This window comes from Vespula pensylvanica, chromosome 2 (assembly GCF_014466175.1).
Source record: "Vespula pensylvanica isolate Volc-1 chromosome 2, ASM1446617v1, whole genome shotgun sequence".
In the NCBI taxonomy this organism is placed as follows: domain Eukaryota; kingdom Metazoa; phylum Arthropoda; class Insecta; order Hymenoptera; family Vespidae; genus Vespula; species Vespula pensylvanica.
In genome coordinates this window covers 14,706,345-14,723,843 of record NC_057686.1, presented here as the reverse complement: position 1 = coordinate 14,723,843, position 17,499 = coordinate 14,706,345, and the positions used below count along the sequence as shown (strand labels likewise).

General features: G+C 34.5%; 2 protein-coding genes across 3 annotated transcripts in view; one reads left to right on the top strand and one right to left on the bottom strand.

The window, feature by feature from the left end:
- LOC122627202 (protein timeless homolog) overlaps positions 1-15,461 on the top strand; it is a 179,063-nt gene extending 163,602 nt beyond the window's left edge. Inside the window, exons 29-30 of one of the 2 annotated variants that reach the window (XM_043808162.1) lie at positions 1,042-1,185; positions 15,347-15,461. The gene's annotated coding sequence lies outside the window, so the exon portion shown is untranslated. The remainder of the gene's footprint in view (positions 1-1,041; positions 1,186-15,346) is intronic. The other variant, XM_043808163.1, reaches the window with a different exon arrangement.
- LOC122627395 (cadherin-86C-like) lies at positions 5,098-17,234 on the bottom strand. The gene is made up of 10 exons (XM_043808496.1): positions 17,221-17,234; positions 15,329-15,535; positions 14,912-15,155; positions 14,652-14,810; positions 14,250-14,576; positions 13,747-14,119; positions 13,421-13,637; positions 13,159-13,342; positions 12,744-12,969; positions 5,098-12,259 (listed from the first exon to the last, which is right to left on the bottom strand). Exons 1-10 carry the CDS (start codon positions 17,232-17,234, stop codon positions 5,760-5,762), a joined length of 8,451 nt encoding a protein of 2,816 aa, XP_043664431.1. The 3' UTR covers positions 5,098-5,759.
- Between the last annotated feature and the right edge of the window lie 265 nt (positions 17,235-17,499).

Sequence of the window (17,499 nt, the reverse complement as noted above, 5' to 3'; positions counted from 1 at the left end):
TCTCTCTCTCTCTCTCTCTCTCTCTCTCTCTCTCTCTCTCTCTTTCTCTCCTTTGCTCTTTCTCTCCCTTGATAGTAAACTTCTTGGACGCTTTGAAGTCCAATATCGTTTCATACATTTTCACGGAGATCGGCGCAAAACTTTATATCCAATTACGTTCTTCCTAAGACACCGCACCAAACTTCTCTCTCACCCACTCTCTTTCTCCCTCTCCTTCTCTCTCTCTCTCTCTCTCTCTCTCTCTCTCTCTCTCTCTCTCTCTCTCTCTCTCTCTCTCTCTCTCTCTCTCTCTTTCTCTCTCTCTTTCTTCCTGCTTCTCTCTATCCTCTTCTCTCTCTTGTCTCTCTCTTTCTTTCTCCTTCTCTCTCTCTCTTCTTCCTTCTCTCTCTCTTTCTCTTTCTCTCTCTTCCTCTTTCTCTCTTCTCTCTCTACGTATTAGTCCGACGACATTGCGGACTACTCGTGACATTTCTAAAACTTTCCTCCTCTTAGCAACGTTGAAACTCGAATTGAACGAAGCCAGAAGGTACGATCTTGTTGTTAGTTTCTTTTTTCTCCTTCTAATAAAATTGGGTTTCTTTTGCCGTCTTACCAATGTTATTGTATATCGGATACGTAACGCGAAAGAAAAAGAAAACAGTTGTTTTCATAGTTTTGTTAGAAATAGTGACTAGTGCCTCATTGAAAGTATCGCAAATTAAGAACTTCAAAAGAATCAACGAATTATTAAAATTCGTATTAAAATACAGGTGAGTTTTAATACAATCTATCGTTAATATATTAATTATGTATATATTAAATTAAATAGAAATCTATATATATTCTAGGACATTTCTTTTATTTAAATCATCAATGTTGATATGTATATGTTATTATATAAGACAGACTTCAGGAAAATATCGATCGTAGCGTCTTTGTATGTAAATACGATGATCTAATAGCAATTTTTCCAAGAAAGAGCGAACGTAAACAAAATATTACGATCTTTCAATAGGTCATTTTACAATAGATCGTTTCATTGCTAATCTTAACTGTTAGTAGAGTATTTACCGTCGATGGATGAACATCGCTTCGGCTGCCGAAGGAACGATTTCCAGTGAATTATCTTAATAATTATTGGTGCCGAATAACGAGGATGGAACGGAAATGAGAGATCGAATCTTCTGATGGCTTGATCAACGAAACGTAAATATACTATAATTTATTTTTTACGCTTATATTATAATCTCGTAAATATGTTAGAATTATTTACAAGAATAGCTCGAATTAATAGGATAAGTAAACGTTATTTTTAAGAAACGATTTTCGCAAATTTTCAATATTATTAGCGTCAATATTATTAACGTCTTTATCGTCGAAATAATTCTTCTCTCCTTTTTTTTTTTTTAATTAATATTTGATAAACGTATTACGTCGTAATAAAAGAACGTAGTAGTAAGAGAACGAATTCGTGAGAACTGCGTACCTTCGTGTATGTAAACAGACCACAGACACACATAACACACACCAACGACGAGCTCTTTCATGGAGAAGTTTCTACACAACCAAGAGGACCAACTTTTCGGGAGTATCGAACCAACTCTACCGTTTCTCTCGGTGGTCCCTTCGTCCTCCACCCTTCCTCGTCCCTCCCCCATCCCCAGCATCCATCGTGGTCCCGGAGAACTCTACTTTGGTGATGGTGTCCTGTCGCCTGTGTTGTCCGACTCGTTGCCAAAATTTGGTAATGATTGATGGCCATTAAAGAGTGGGCCAACCTTGTTCGTAACCTTCGTAAAAGATAGTTGAAACTTACACATAACCAAATGCGACGCTAATTACATTTCGAGATCTTTCTTTTGATGCAAAATCGGACAAGAACGTAGCTACGAGATGACGGTACCCTCACCTTAGCTCGTAGAAAGAGTAAAAAGAATTTTTCGAAAAAAAAAATGTAAAGAACTGAAATAATTGAATTTTATATATTTTAAAAATATTGTCACATTTCCTTTTCATGTTTTAATTATCGTAATAAATAATGCGTTATTTATAAATTATTTAGATATTCTCTGCTGCAGAAGAAAGAAACGTGTAAAAATTTATGCACGTCATTGGGTGATAGAAATACGAACTCAACGTGGATATAATTATCAGAACGTTCGTCAAAATATTCTGTACATATATTATGCTTCCGAAGGATTATGATTTAAGTATCTTTTTGTATTTCTTTTGAAATAAGTTAATGATAAGAATAATCCTCAATCATTTGTTTTGTTGTCTTATTTTCTTTTAAATTTATTCTAGCATCTTCTTTAGTATATTATGTATATTTAATTTATGATAATTATTCTTTTAATTTATAATAATTATTTTAAATAGATAGTAATATTTTTTTATATGTTCGTATATAATATGTGCGATGTTAAAACATATCTTTTAATAATATACGATCGACAATTTATTCTTAAAATATTTCATTATTATATCAGCATACATTCAATAGAATGATCATTATTTTTTATGATGTTGCATATGTATTTCTCTGAACGATCGCAAAATCGATTTAAATATTTCGACGTTTAAACTTTTCTTTACCGTTACTAGCAAGCTACGAAGAAAGTGTAGGGCAAGGAGAGGATGGGAGCTACTGTAGGGGGAGGTAGCGAGCGAGTCGATAGAAAAGGTCAAAGGTTTCAGGTGTGTTTGCATTTCGCCCACGGCTGCTACAGGTGCAGCCTCTTCCGCGGCTCTGCTCGCCGTTGCAACAGCAACATGTATGACTCTTTATTAACAACAATTAACATTTATCCATTGTTCATACGGGAATAGTTTTCACTGGACACAAAAGCTTGTAATTAGTTGTCCGACTCGTAAGAGACCGAGAGTATCGAGAGAGCATCCCTACTGGAACCCCATAAGCTCTCATTTGAAATCTCATCATCATTATAAGCTGACGTTATTTTTCTTTTTTTTAAACATTTACAAGCTACGAAGATTTTTTTCTAACAATTTTGTTGTTTCCTTTGGACAAAAATTTTTGTTTGAAAAATATTCATAAACAGATTTCGAAATTTGGATAATTTTCTTTCCTTTTTTTCTTTTTTTAATAACTATCCCGAATTTTTAAGTAGGTATTTAACTACATAGCGAAGAATTAATGAGTTGTGTGAACTGTGTGAATATATACGAGATAATGAAATTTATAAAATACATATATTCTTTTTTTGTAAATTTCAATAAAGAATGTTGAACATTTCCATCGTAGTAGAATATTCATCTATTATTAAATTTGTTTATCTTTAATTTAATTAGAATTATACGATCCCAAAAGTATCATAATATTTTATGTATTATGTACAACTTTTTCATCGATTCGAAAAAATTGAAAAAAAAGTAATTCGTTAATTTAATCAATTTCAATATCTGAAATAAATTTCAAAAAGTGAATGAGAAAACATATAACCGAATCGTTTTAAATTATAAGCAAACATAAAGAATGCATATATATTAAATTGTTCGTTTTTATCGGATTCATTAACTTATAACAATATTATAAAGAGAGAGAGAAAGAGAGAGAGAAAGAAAATTATAATGCAAACATTGCGATGCAAATTTGTAATATAACTATTAATGAATCGAACTTCCATTTTCAATATTTATTGATATTCAAATATAAATGTTAGTCCATCCGAATGATTATTATGTTAATTTTTCTTTCGCTTTTTAACTAATATTGTCTTTAAAATTATCCAACATTCGTTAGGAATATTAATATAATCCAAACTATTCTTTTGTCGTTATTTCGTTATTTATTTTTCAATTATTTTAATGACGTGTCACAAGCAGACCCGACATTTTCACTGTTCTTAGAATATATTTTACTCTGATAAAAAAAATACCGAGAAAACTTTCGTCTATTTAAAATTACATCGTCGTAATTTATTTTATATATATATATATATATATATATATATATATATATAAATATATTCATAAGATTTATAAATCGACGATAATAATTAATATTTGAATTAAACGGGAAGAGGCCGAGATAATATCGAGATAATTCAAGGCAAGGAAAGATTGGATCAACATTTTTCAGGTCTTTACGAAACGGCCAACCATCATCGTTCTCAACAAACAGGCAAACATAAAGACGAATCGTTCTCATCGCTACTTTTATAAATGCATCCATAGAACGAACACATTGGTTCGCCTTGGAAAAGTGAAGTGAAACAACCAACTTCAATCTCATGTTATCCCCGTGGAAAGATTTACCAGTCTCCGGTTATGTTTGATGCACCATCATTATGTTTTTGATTACGGTAGGTTAGTTGCATCGGTAACGTCACAACTTTTTGTCGTATCTCTTACGCCATTCATTCGTCTGTCTACGTCAATGCAAACGTAAAATCAACGAAAAGAAGGCGTAGAAAAGTCATTACGCGCTACTGATTACGTCATTCGACTCGATCTCTCTCTTTCTCCCTCTTTCTCTCTTTCTCTTCCTATCTCTTTCTCTCTCTCTCTCTCTCTCTCTCTTTCTTTCTCTCTCGCTCTTTCTATTTAGTTCGTCATTTTTATCGATCATCTGTCTCTCTTTCCCGCACGTAGAAGTACATACGTACGATAACGTTATATGCGTCATTTAACAAATTTTTTTTTTTTTTTTTTTACATTCGTTGAGAATTATCAAATACTTTATTTACGATGTAAATCATTAATGATATATTTTTTATTGAAGGTCAAACTTTCAATTCGTAATATTTGTAGTTCGTTTTTACTATTACCTACTCTTTGTGATATTTATATCTTGAAATTTAAATATATATATATATATATATATATATATATATATATATAATTTAATGATGAAATATCTAGTAATACTTTCTATGTAACCTGTTGCAAATCCGATCGATAGTTATATTAGTATATCAAAAAGTTAAGTTATTCTTGAACATGACACCGAGAGAGAAATAGAGAAAGAGATAAAGAAAGAGAGATAGAGAGAAAGAGCAAACAAATTGACTGGAGAAAGATAAGTGGATAAAGTCAAGAGACCGAGGATATTTTTGTAACAGAATGGTAGAAAAGGCAGAAGCTCTTTCAGCGGGATGTAGATTTACATTTGAATATATGTAAAATCGTATACTCCAATTAATTTAAGTAAATAAACGGAATTAAAGTATAGATTAATTAATTTCAAGTAAAAAGGATCGATGATTGATAACGTTAACACACGTTATTAGAATTTTTATACACATGTATTTACAAGATTAATACAAACACCGTTACAATGAGCTAACAGTCGTAATAAAAAATTCGTCATCGATGCGATGTGCTTAATAATTAATTAATTCGTATCATTCTCGGACGGCAGTAGTGATAACGATAGACACCACGCGCGATACGATAGAAATATTAATATATTTTTAGTGAAAAATAGCACGGAGAGAATATAGAAATATTAAATGAAATATTTTATATCCACAAATTTTCTTTTACCTATACTTTAAAAGGGCACGATTTTTCATAAATTTTCTTTTATTAAATCAATAACTTTGTGCGAATGATATCGAACATTATCGGTATATTCATCTATTAAAATTTCAAATTCAAAGTATCTCTCGTATCTATCTTCTTCATTCATTCCTTTACTTCTTTCACATATCTTATTTTCTCTCAATTAATCTCATTTATATCACGATATCTCAAGTATTGTATATTTTATTGCACAGTATTGTATATTTTGTAAAAGGGCAGCATTTCCTGGTTGATTAAGAAGGAGGTGTTGTACTCTCAGATCTTAATTGCGACGGTGCAGCTTCGCTATAAGCGATATCGAAGACGCTCTTCTTCTCAAGAAGTTGCTGATGTCGTAATCTCGTACCTGTTGTCATCGATGTACCGGTACCGGAGTCGAGTTCTACTTCCGGTCTTACGAATTCAGTCGTTCGTTGTGAATCGTAATGTTCCGGTGATAATTGCGGCGAGGGATGAGGTGCTGGTGGAGGATGAAGGTAAAATGGAGCTGGCATTTTTTCGTATTTGTATTCGGAATGTTGAAATAGATGATGACGAGGATATTTTGATTCCGTTAGTGTTGGTGGTGGTGGAGGTGGTGCGGGTGTGGGTGGGGTCGACGCAAAAATTTGAATCGGAGGATCCTCGTATTGTCCACCTTCGGCTTTTCTCATTCTTCGTCCTTGACGGACAATAGCTTTTAATTGTTCAGACTCAACGTTCACCAAAGGTTTCACTTTGCGTCTAGTTCTCGGTGTTATTTCTGGTGTTTTAATCTCCAATTTTTTTTTCTCATCAGGAATCGATCTTCTATGAGCCAGACTTCTTCTCAACCAACGTGGTAGCTGCTGATCCTGTTCGTCATGCTCTTCGATCTTCTTAGCTTCCCTTTTCTTCTCCATTTCTTCTCTTTTTTGCGTGTACCAAGCCATGTATTTAGATCGAGTCTTACCAGTTTCGGTGTCACCCGTTTTTGGCGGACTCGACGATTTCTCACCACTGCTCGACGATTTTTTCGATTTCGATCGATCCTCCTCCGTCTTTTTCGATTTCGCTGTTACCTTTTCGTCCTCCGATTTTTTCTCCGAATTTTTTTCCGACTGACTTCCGGTCGGCTTAGACGAACGACGTTTAAATTGCCGAGATGTTTTTCCCACTGAAGGATCCTTTTTAATTTCGGTTACTTCCTCTGAAATATTTTTCTTTTCTTTGCGAGCTACGACTTTCGAACGTTCTGGATGTTGTTTTCCTCCTTTTATATCCTTTTCTAATTTTTTTACTTGTTTATCCTTACTCTCGTCAGATTTATCGTGCTTTTCTGTCTTGGAAGCATCTTTTACTTTCGTCGTTTTTGTATTCTCCGAATCTTTTATATCCTTCGGTTTTTTAGGACTAGATTCTTTTTCTTGGTTTTCAGTAACTATACTTGATGCTTCTTGTATAGGAGGCGAACTTTTTTCGCTAAAAACTGGTTCTTTAGATTTCTCATCTATCTGGATATTGTTATCAATTGAACCGTTTTTTTCAGTCTCCATTGTCTCGTGCGATACACTAGGAATTGTTTGTATAACGTCCATAGTTACATCGATCACTTGATGTTCGCTATTTTCATCTTTCAACTTTTCAACCATCGATTCCATATCTTCCACGTCAGATACACTTTCGGTCATTTCCATCGAAAGAGTTTCTTTTTCAGGAAGATCCCTAGCGCGATGTCGAGGCGTTTGGTACGGTCTCGTGGTCAGTGTTGTTTTCCTGGAAATATCACTGGATGAGTCACTCTCATCGGAATCTTCCGGCGTATCGATAATGCTCGTAAAAATTGTAGGGCTTACGTTTTCGTATTCCTCCGTCCTCTTTAGAAGTTCTTCTTTTGCAAACTCCTCTCCAGGTTGCAAGCTCGTCTCATCCGGGCTTTCACGAACGAACTTATCTTGTTTACTCGAATCTTCTTTTTCCTCTTTGTCTTCTTCCTTCTCTAATTTAATTATGCTATCTTGATTGCCTTTGTCCTCCAACAAGACCGTGGTTTCCTTCTCAGAAAAATCCTTATCTTCTGCGCGCGATTGAGTTATCTCGTCAAATTTTAATTCCTCTAAAGATTTGATCACGCTAATAGCACCGAATGACCTACTTTCTTTCTCTTTATCGATATCCATCGTATCAGTTTGTATTTTGGAATCTTCTTGGGGACTCGATGGTTCCAGTATTTTGGTCGGCGAAGGAGGTTTCGATGGTTTTTCCACTCTAATCGGATCAATTGGATTTGTTTCATCTGTAGAGTCCTTTGACTCTCGAACTATTTTCATTTCTATTTGTCCTTCTTGGTTGGTCAATCGATCTTCCATGTCTGATAATATTGGAAGTGCCGGTTTGCTCGGAGGAGAGCTTATAATTTTTAATTCTTCCAACTTTTGTTTTTCATGTATTTCCAAGTCCTTTGGAGATGTCAAATCTTCTGTAACTTCATCCTTTAAAGGTTCTGATTTTATATCTTTTTTACCTTCGTCATTGTCTTCAGATAATTCGATCGAAGTCGTCTCTAATGTTTCCTTTCCTTTATCACTTTCATCTCTTTTTATATCGATTTCATCGCTTTGCGAAACCGTTCCTCCTTCTTCCTTCTTTAATATCGTGTCTTCTATCTTTATTTGAGATTTTTCCGTACCTTCGTCCTCTACATTTATATCACTTTGTTTAATATCTTCTATGGGTTTATCTTTGTCGGCAGTAATTTCTATATCTTCCATTTTATGAGATTTTGAAATGTCTTTAACTGGCGACGTTCTAACTTGACTTTCTTCAATAAAACTTTTTGTATCATCTTCGGAGGTAGATATATCGATCTTACCTTTATCCTGTTGAGCAATTAAAATCTCTTTACTTTTGTCAGTATCTCGATTATCGTCCAGAATTTCTTCAGTAATTTGTCCAGCATGGACTTCCGCACTAACAAGAATCGAATCTCTCTTACTGTTACTTTTCATGATCGTATCGATTTCAGGAGATTCCGTATGTGTATAATCTTTCTCACTTTTTACACTAGCCGTCTCCTTAAATTCGAACTTTTCATCCGTGTCACTTTTTTCTGGTAAACTGCGTTTACTCGCGATTTCTAAAACCGTTTCTATCATTTTCGTCGTATCCATAAGAGAGCTTGAATCTTCCGTTGTTATCGAAGTATCTTCTAAATCTTTTTTCACGTCTGATTCATCTTCTTTCGTATCTTTATCATGTACAGATTTAGAACTTGATTTATCTTCAGTTTCTTTAACTTTATCGTTGTCCTTTGATAACGTAACCTGTAAATCCTTATCAGTAATCTCAGTTAAATTCGTTGCAATTTCACTATCTACGTTTGTAGATTGGTCAAATGATTTTTTTTCTTTTTCAATATCTACGAGCATGGGAATTGTTTTACTATCTTTTACAGACGAATCATCTTTATTTTTCGTTCCGAAAGATTTCTCGATATCTTTCCTCGTAGTTATTTCATCTTCTTTTTTTCTTACTTCTGTTCCATCCTTGAAATCAATTTTATCAGCCATATCTGGCAAAGATACTTTTTCATGGATTATATCCTTAGACGTACTCGGTATTATTGCAGTTTTCGATAAGATTTTATCGATCGGGGACACGCTCGAAGTAATAGCAATCTCGTTTTTTTCTTTATCCGATATACGAGATCTATAGATCTCTTTTTGTAATTCCTCGATAAACTCTTCTACGGTTTTCTTTTTATCTACGGAATCTTCATCGGTTTCACGTATTTCGGAAGCTTTTTTATCTTCTTTTATTTTACTTTTTGTATCTTCTTCAATATCTTTCGAAGGAACTTCAATGATCTCGATCTTTTGGTCTCTATCATTTTTAGATTTTTTAACTTCCTCTTTCTCTGTATCTCGAAGATCTGTACCATTATATTTCATAATCAATTCTTCTGGCGATTTTGTTTCCAATTCACTCGTTACTTTTTCTTCGCTCGTAATTTTATCACTTTTCTGAGAAGATGTAACGATTTCCTTTGGTATTTCCTCGAAATTATCGGTAAAAGCTTGTTCTTCGCTCGTATCTTTTTTAATACGTCCAAAACCCACGAAATCTTTCAATGCTTCTCTCAACGATATCATTCGATCATCCTCTTTTGTACTTTCTAAATCACTCTTAACCGTGGATAGTTTCTTTTTTCCATCCGTATGCACTTTAACTAATTTCGATTTCTTTTTAACATTTTTATCGTCCGTGGTCGTTTTGTGTTTTTCAGTATCCTCCTTTTCCGAGGTATCTTTTAACGAAGTGTCTGAGATTTTTCCGGCTTGGTGTTGTACCCGCATCTTTCTCGATTTTCGTTGACCCGTTTGTCTCGAAACATTATCAGAAGAACTTGTACTTGTTCTTTTATCGAAATTACGACGAGGACCCAATTCCTTTTTGGTTTCTATTCGATCCGAACCAGTACTTGCACTAAATTCCTCCGATAAACTTTCTTTTTGAGAATGGCTTATCGATTTATCCAATTTCCTAAACTTCGAATCAGACTTCGACCATTCTTTCGAAAATTCCTTTTGTTTCTCACTTTCCTGATCCTTTAACGCGAGATCTTCTTTTCGATCTTCTATGTGAGCTTGTCTTTTGATTTTAGAATGAATCGTAGATAGTTGCTTTTCTTTAACATTTTCCTGATTCGATTCGGAACTCTCTTTTCTCGATCTTTCATGAGTGTCCTCTATTTCGGAACTTCCTGTACTTGTAACTTGAGCTTGTTGATACTTTAACTTGTGTCTCAGTTTGGTCATACTTCCTTCTTTTCGTTGATTCGTGCCTTGTTCTGTAGCTTTCGATGTGCTAGGAGTCGGCTCTGTAGATATTTTCGTTCGATGCTTGCTCGAATCTTCCATTCTTTTGGACATCTTCTGATCTACGTCCTTTTTCAAACTTTTTTTCGTAGTAGTAGTGGTAGTTTTTTCCTGAAAGGTACTTGCGCTTCCCGAGTCTTTCTCCTGAGTCTTTTTTTCACCTAATTTACTGAGTTTTTTTGTCAACAATGTAATCTCCCTTTCCAATATCCGAAAAGTAGGTTTACTTTCCGTTTTCTTTTGACTCTTTTTGGAGTCCTTCTTCGGACTGGTTGTTTGTTTTTCCGTATGCTTTTCAGTCTTTTCTTTGAGTTCGGAGGAAGAAGTTGATTCGGTGACATCTGTTTTTCGATCATCGCGGCCACGATGATGAGCCTTTTCGCTAAAAACCTTATCAAATTTGTCTTTGGAAATTTCGATAGACGAGGGACTACCATTGTCCTCTTCGTTTAATATTTCATATCTGATACTCGTCTCTTCCGTCGATCTTTCGTAAGTTTTTGTCTCTTTATCGTCTCCTCTACCAGAACTACCATTATCATCCAAAGAGTCAGATATCTCACGGAGAACTTCAGGCTCTATTGAGATCTTTCTTCCATCTTTGACCTCTTTAACTTTCTTTCGAAGAATACTTAAACGTTTATCAAAACAGGGACTTCGTTCTTCTTCTATCGGTGACTTCATCCACAAAGTTCTGGTTCTTTTCGAATCACTCTCGTATCTCTTCTTAGTTTTCATCTTTTTTCTTATCCTCGACTCGTCCTCGGATTCATCATTGTCACTTCTACTTCTCACGTGTCTTTCAGTTTGAGTAGCAGCAGTCCTATCGGTTTGAGTTGCTATAGCTACTTGCCCAGGTAAACTTTGGGTCTCCAAGTAACTCGTAGAATCCATCATAGCTGGGCCACTCCCAGCTCGGGTTTCGCGTTCCAATAAAAGTCTAGTCAGCAAAGCATTTTGTCGTGCCAGTTCCATATCATGAAAGGAGTAAGATTGAACGTTAACGGATTGTACGTTATCTTTGTTTAATATCGTGGCTCTCTCTGTACTTTCAGAAGCACCACCACCACCACCACCACCACCACCACCAACAACGATCGTAGATTCTTGCCTGGTAGATTGTACGTTGTCAGAAATATGAGTAACTTTTTCTTTAGGAGTGCCTTCGTAATCGATACGATCGATAAGTAATCTCTGAACACCTGGACCACTTTCGTCAACTTGCTGACTATGGGCGATGTTTAAAGTTTGTGGTATAAGTATAATCTCTGGTTGCTGATGAGTCGTTTCTCGGATTTTTTGCGTTGATTCTATACTTCGTGTACCGTCGATATCTTGGATCGATGCCTCTTGTCTCATCTTTTGATCTTCCATGAATCTTTTTAAGAGAATATCCTTGCCATCTACGATCACGGTAGTACCATGATGTTGAATAACGTTATCCTCGACTTGTCCTCCTCTCGTCACCAATCGCAAAATCTCCGCGTTTCCTTCCCGATAAAAATGCTGTTCCCTGATCGTTCTATCATCGTTTATATCTTGCTCTTGTTCGTATCTATAACTCTGTCGAGGTTGATCAGAGCTACGTTCGATATCGTCGCGTTGTAAAGAATCTACACCATCGTCCACGTTATAATCTCGCATTTTTATACTCTCGATATCCTCAACGTACATTCGATCTTGCCCAGTGATTCTTCTGGAATTATCGTAAATCAAATCGTCTCGTTGTCTCGAAGACTCCACGTCCATTCGTCCTTCTTTCGCATGCGCCGAAGCATAAGCTACGTCACCCGGTAGAGAAGACAGGCCACAATTTTTCACGTTCCGCCGATTGAATTGCCAATTTCTTCGGGTTGGATCGGCACTCCACGCTTGCTTCCTTTCCTGGTTATTGGTTACTAGAAACATATAACCTTAGGTATGAGCTTTCTTTCTTATCTCGAAATTTTCAATTTTATTATATAAAGATTATCTGTGGTTTGACATTATATAGAATATATAAAAATGATCTCTATAATATGACTGTAATATATCTATTTCGATCGATCGTAAGTAACGTCGTATACATATTGCAAATCGTTGATCGTGATGTTACAAATTTGATATAAACACGATAGAGATATATAATGTTGATCACGCAGGTAAAATATTTTCGAACGAACAGGAACTTTATGGAGAAATAATTCGATATAAATCTTACGTATTTATAAAGTGCTAACTTATTTATGTATGTATATGGCAGTGTAATTATTCAAACACACTCGATCGTTATGGAACATATATATCTCGTATTATATAATTTTAAGTCTTAACAGATAAATCAAAGTGAACTTGTGAAAAGTTCACGAACTCGTACAGATGGATGTCTTCCGATTTAGTTACCATGAACGATCGTCGGTTGCTTTCGATGAAGATGTCTCTTCGGTCTTCCGTCCGATCGGACGATTAAAGTTTCCGACGATTGTACTCGACGTTTTCTAGGTGCCATGTAAAAAGGACAGCCAGGACAAATGCAGCAAATGATCAAAGCAGCGATAGCAAGGAGCATCAATAAACCCAAAATAATGAGCAACCAGAAAAGTATTTTATTTTCGGCTTTGTACACCGTCTGAAACATAATCCTGCCTTCTTATTTCTCGGAAATGTGAAATCAATATACGAGAGTTTAAAAGTTCATCATACTGATATAATAAAAGTAACTCTTGCTAAAAATAATATATTTAATCCAACAAATAATCTCAAATCCAACAATAGAGATATATTAAAACATTACAAAAATTATTCAAAGTATACTCACTATAACTTCTTCGTTTTGTACGTTAGTAACCGTATTAGTGATATTAGTTATCGTTGTTTTTCCAGTAGAGTCAGGCATCATAACTGAAGCATTTATTATACCAACTCCATTGGCCGCTAAAGTTTCTCGAATTTTTTCTATGTCCACGAAGGAAGTACTTTTTTCTACCCGGGCAACGACAATGCTTCTGAAATTATCGTGAGTGATCGATTATCGAGAACGATATTTCTTTATAAATAGTTGAGATAGCTATTGAACTAACTTTTTAGCATCGCTCGACGTATTAGATGTGTCATTGGTTGTCACGTAAGGACGTATATCTTGAACGATTACTTTTGCACCTGTGATCGTAGCCAATGTTTTCGCTGTTTTCACTGGATCTGGATGTTCTTCTGGTAAAACGAACGTAACGATACGATCCTCTGCTGCTCCACCACTCATTATTTTTATTTGTGTTAAACTCGACAAGTGTGGTACGCCTATGATTATTCGACATATTAAAAAAGAAAAAAAAAAGAAACATTAAAGAAGAAAAATAATAATTCTTATATCTTATCATAAAAATATTCATGTACATTTAAAAATTACCAAGATCGTATGCTCTAGCTGTTAAAGTATACAGAGCATCGTCGTTCGCTCGTTTTCTTCGAGTTTTGACAGATTCTCGAATTTTTCTTAGTAATTCACTCTTATTTATTGGTCTCGACATTCCAAGATTAGTCGTCGTTGTGTTTATCGTCTTTAGTATAAATTCTTTCGTATCGTCTCTATGTAATTCCTTCCGTGGTTTGTTACCTAATCTCTCGGCAGTACTTTGTTTCTTTCTTCTAACTTTTGTAATGGGCGATCGTAAAATCAATTCACCGGTGATTTCGTTTAAATAGAATTTATCCTCGTAGTTTCCGTGAATGATCTCGTATCTGACCACGTTGTTTGGTGGTTCAGCATCCGCGTCTGTAGCCTGAAAAATATGAATAAATGTTTTTAATATTTTAATTATTATAACGTATAAATTTATACACTGTAACTATCTGACATAATCTATGAGCTTGTTAAGAAAAATAAAATTAAATAATATACAATTCAATTACCTTGATCATGGCCGATGATGTAAAATTAGTCAAATCAGAATTTAAAAAGAACATGTAAATACTTTTCTCGAATATCGGCACGTTATCGTTCACATCGATCAGATTGACTATCAAAGGAACGACACCTCGATTACCCTTGCCATTTTCATCTCGTGCTTCAACCGATAATTGCAATCTAGATGCGATCTCGCGATCCAAAGAGGATCCCATCGCTACTGTTATTAATCCTCTATCGGAATCCATTGTAAATGCTTCGCTACCTTGACCGATTATCCGAGTGTATTGTATATTACCGAAATCTCCTGTGTCTTTGTCGGTAGCGTGTACCTTTTTAAACGAAAATTCTACTTTTATTTAATTCGTCGTCTTTTTCTTCGTTTTTATCTATAATTAATTGTTTACCTGCACGACACGTGTACCGGCTGTAACATTTTCCGAAAGTGTCACTTCGTAAGAATCCTGTTCGAAAATTGGTGGATTATCATTGACATCTCGTAAATAAATCGTCACCGGTACGGATGTAGATAAATTCGTAGCTGGACCAATTTCCTGAGCGACGATCTGCGATAAAAATTAATTAGATAGTATGTATATATACATATATATTAACAATATCTGATCATTATTATAAATAAAACTAACATAGAAGGTATTATATTTACCTTGAAGATCAAGCTCTTATACGTTTCATAATCGATGAATGTATTATCTCGAACCGTAATAATGAAATCCGCGGTACGTTCAGCAACGGTAGGATTAATTTCAAAAGTGCCATTATTATTTTCTAATTTTAGCGCAAATACACCAGCTTTACCGATATCTTCGTCACGCACTTTTGTGGAATATTGATCGCCAAAACTAATTATAGTTCCTGGTTCTAGATTTTCATCTATTACCGTAACATAACTGCGAATGATAATATCGTGAATATATGTATTTATAATATTAGAGGACATTTAATTAATAAAATTGAACATACATATATACATATCTTTTTTTTTTAAATATCTAAAAATTTGTTCTAATATGAATAGAGATATGAATTATTGATACGATAGTTTAATATCTGAAATACTAACGTGTCACTTTCGAAATAGGGTGGACTATTTCCTGGTTCTCCAAGCAAAAGTCCAACTTCAACGACGGTTGCCTGTGCAGGTGGTTCTTCCCGGGTTCTTCTAATTTCTTCTGCGACGACGCTAAGTACGACAGGTGCACCAACATGAGTGATTTGTATGAGTTCCTCTAATGGCCTGGCCAGAACGATTTCTCCTGAAAGAGGAAGTCTATTATTGACGAAACGATTTTTTATTCTTTTTATAGGTTAATTATAAGTTCTCGTCAAGATATTCCATATTTGTACGTACATATATGTGGTCTGATTTTAATGTAATCATAGCATTCATTCGTTTTATAAATCGGAACGACTACAGCTGGGGTCTAAAGAACTTTTTCACATAAGCTTTCACATGACTATAGATTCGTGTTATTCGTTTCAAAGTTTTGTAAGCTTTATCAAATGACAACTTGCGAGATATATTACAATATAATAATAAATAGCTATCTCTTTAAACTTTAACAAATAATTATAATTTTCACTCGTATTTTTTCATTCTTATTCATTCTAATTTCATTAATAATTTTTATTATTAATGAACAATAATAATAATTATAATTGTTTTAAGTTGAAAAAGAATATAAATTTATAAATATAAATGGTAGTATTACTCGTATAATTAACGTGTAATTTGTAACGTCGCAATTTATTCTTCCACAACATGAAAGCCGTAACGCAGTAAGTGTAATTTTCGTTTTAATACGTGTCCCTTAGTTGTGTCGTTCTCGAAGTTAAGCACGTAAAGGTAGTGGAAAACAAAGACGCGTGGTTTTAAACTTAAAGAAATGGTAACGGCTAGGGAAACGGCGACAACGAACTAAATCGAGTCAAGAAATTGTTAATGTTTTATGTACGTATGTACGTGTATAATACACATACACACACATATATATATATACGTATATGTATTATATCGCATGCTCCTTGCTACGAAAAGATAAGCATCGTGCTTTGAAAAGCAGAGAGTGACCCTTCTTACGATCGATACTTTCGCTTGTAAAACTGACCAGAATCGTTGTGGTCACTTCTTTTCGTTACCTTCTTACCTCGAGTATGACTCATTCGCGCACGCGGGGTCATTCGACGAAAACCCCAAGTACCTCGATGACCTCGGATAAGAAGGTACCCTTTCGAATTTATTTCGTAACTCTTTCTTTATTTTTTTTTTATAAATACGATAAGGGAAAGTAAAAGGGCACGTTAACTACAGATCTTGAGAATAAACTCGTAACGTCAACGAAATATCTCATTCATAATGGTAATACGCACTCTCGATTTCATTTAATGCGTTAATTTGCTCATATTTTTCTTCGTATATTTGTTATATCATATTAGTTTATTCTTCCTTCGACTTTTTATTCACTATACTTTTCGTTATATTTTTTTATTCTTATTAAATAATTATTTCATTTGAAAATAGAGTTCGATATAAGAGAAATATTTTGTTCTCTTGCCTTAAAAGCAAATACACTCTCGATGTCGACGAGTATCGATCCGTTTTATCTATCACCACGAAATTACGCGCGTAATTTTCTTTTCTCTTTCCGATTCGCCTTATGCATGAAAAGCGATGAATCATTGTCGGAAAGATAACAACGGATAGTGGAAAGATAAAAAAGAGAAAAAAGATAAAAGTAAAAAAGAAACATCGTCGATCTGGCGGAGAATTAATTTCCGTCTTTAGTCATTGTGGAAAGGTTTTCGCTGAAACCGGGTCAGTAGTGTGTGTCGGACATAAATTAAAGACGTCATTCGGTATTTCCAAACAAAAATGACCAAGAAGTGAAGTAGATTTGCGTTTAACAATATCGATCTTTCGAAGTGACTTGTTACGGTCGTAAATTCATTTCCTACGTGAGAGTGTACATTTTTATTAGATGCTTTGAAAAAGAACCATATAAGTTTTTTTTCCGTTTTTTTTTTTTTTTTTTTTTTAATTTTACAAGGAAATTTTGAACTTTATCGTTCAAATCAATCTTAACTCATGGACAATCTTTGTAGAATATCGTATTATCGTAAGATGAGATCTCAATTTCTTCCTTCACGAAATCGAACTTGTGTGATAAAATAAGCAGTAAAAATAGCAAGTAGAAAATGACAAGTAGTAGAAGTAAGACAAATCATAATTAAGAT

Bases quoted from the DNA above. Each gene is read 5' to 3' on its own strand.
- LOC122627395 (XM_043808496.1), bottom strand. The intron at 14,811-14,911 runs GTAAATATAATA...TTTTTATCGCAG, and splicing joins ATAAGAGCTTGATCTTCAAG to ATCGTCGCTCAGGAAATTGG. The intron at 13,343-13,420 runs GTTAGTTCAATA...TAATTTCAGAAG, and splicing joins ACGTCGAGCGATGCTAAAAA to CATTGTCGTTGCCCGGGTAG.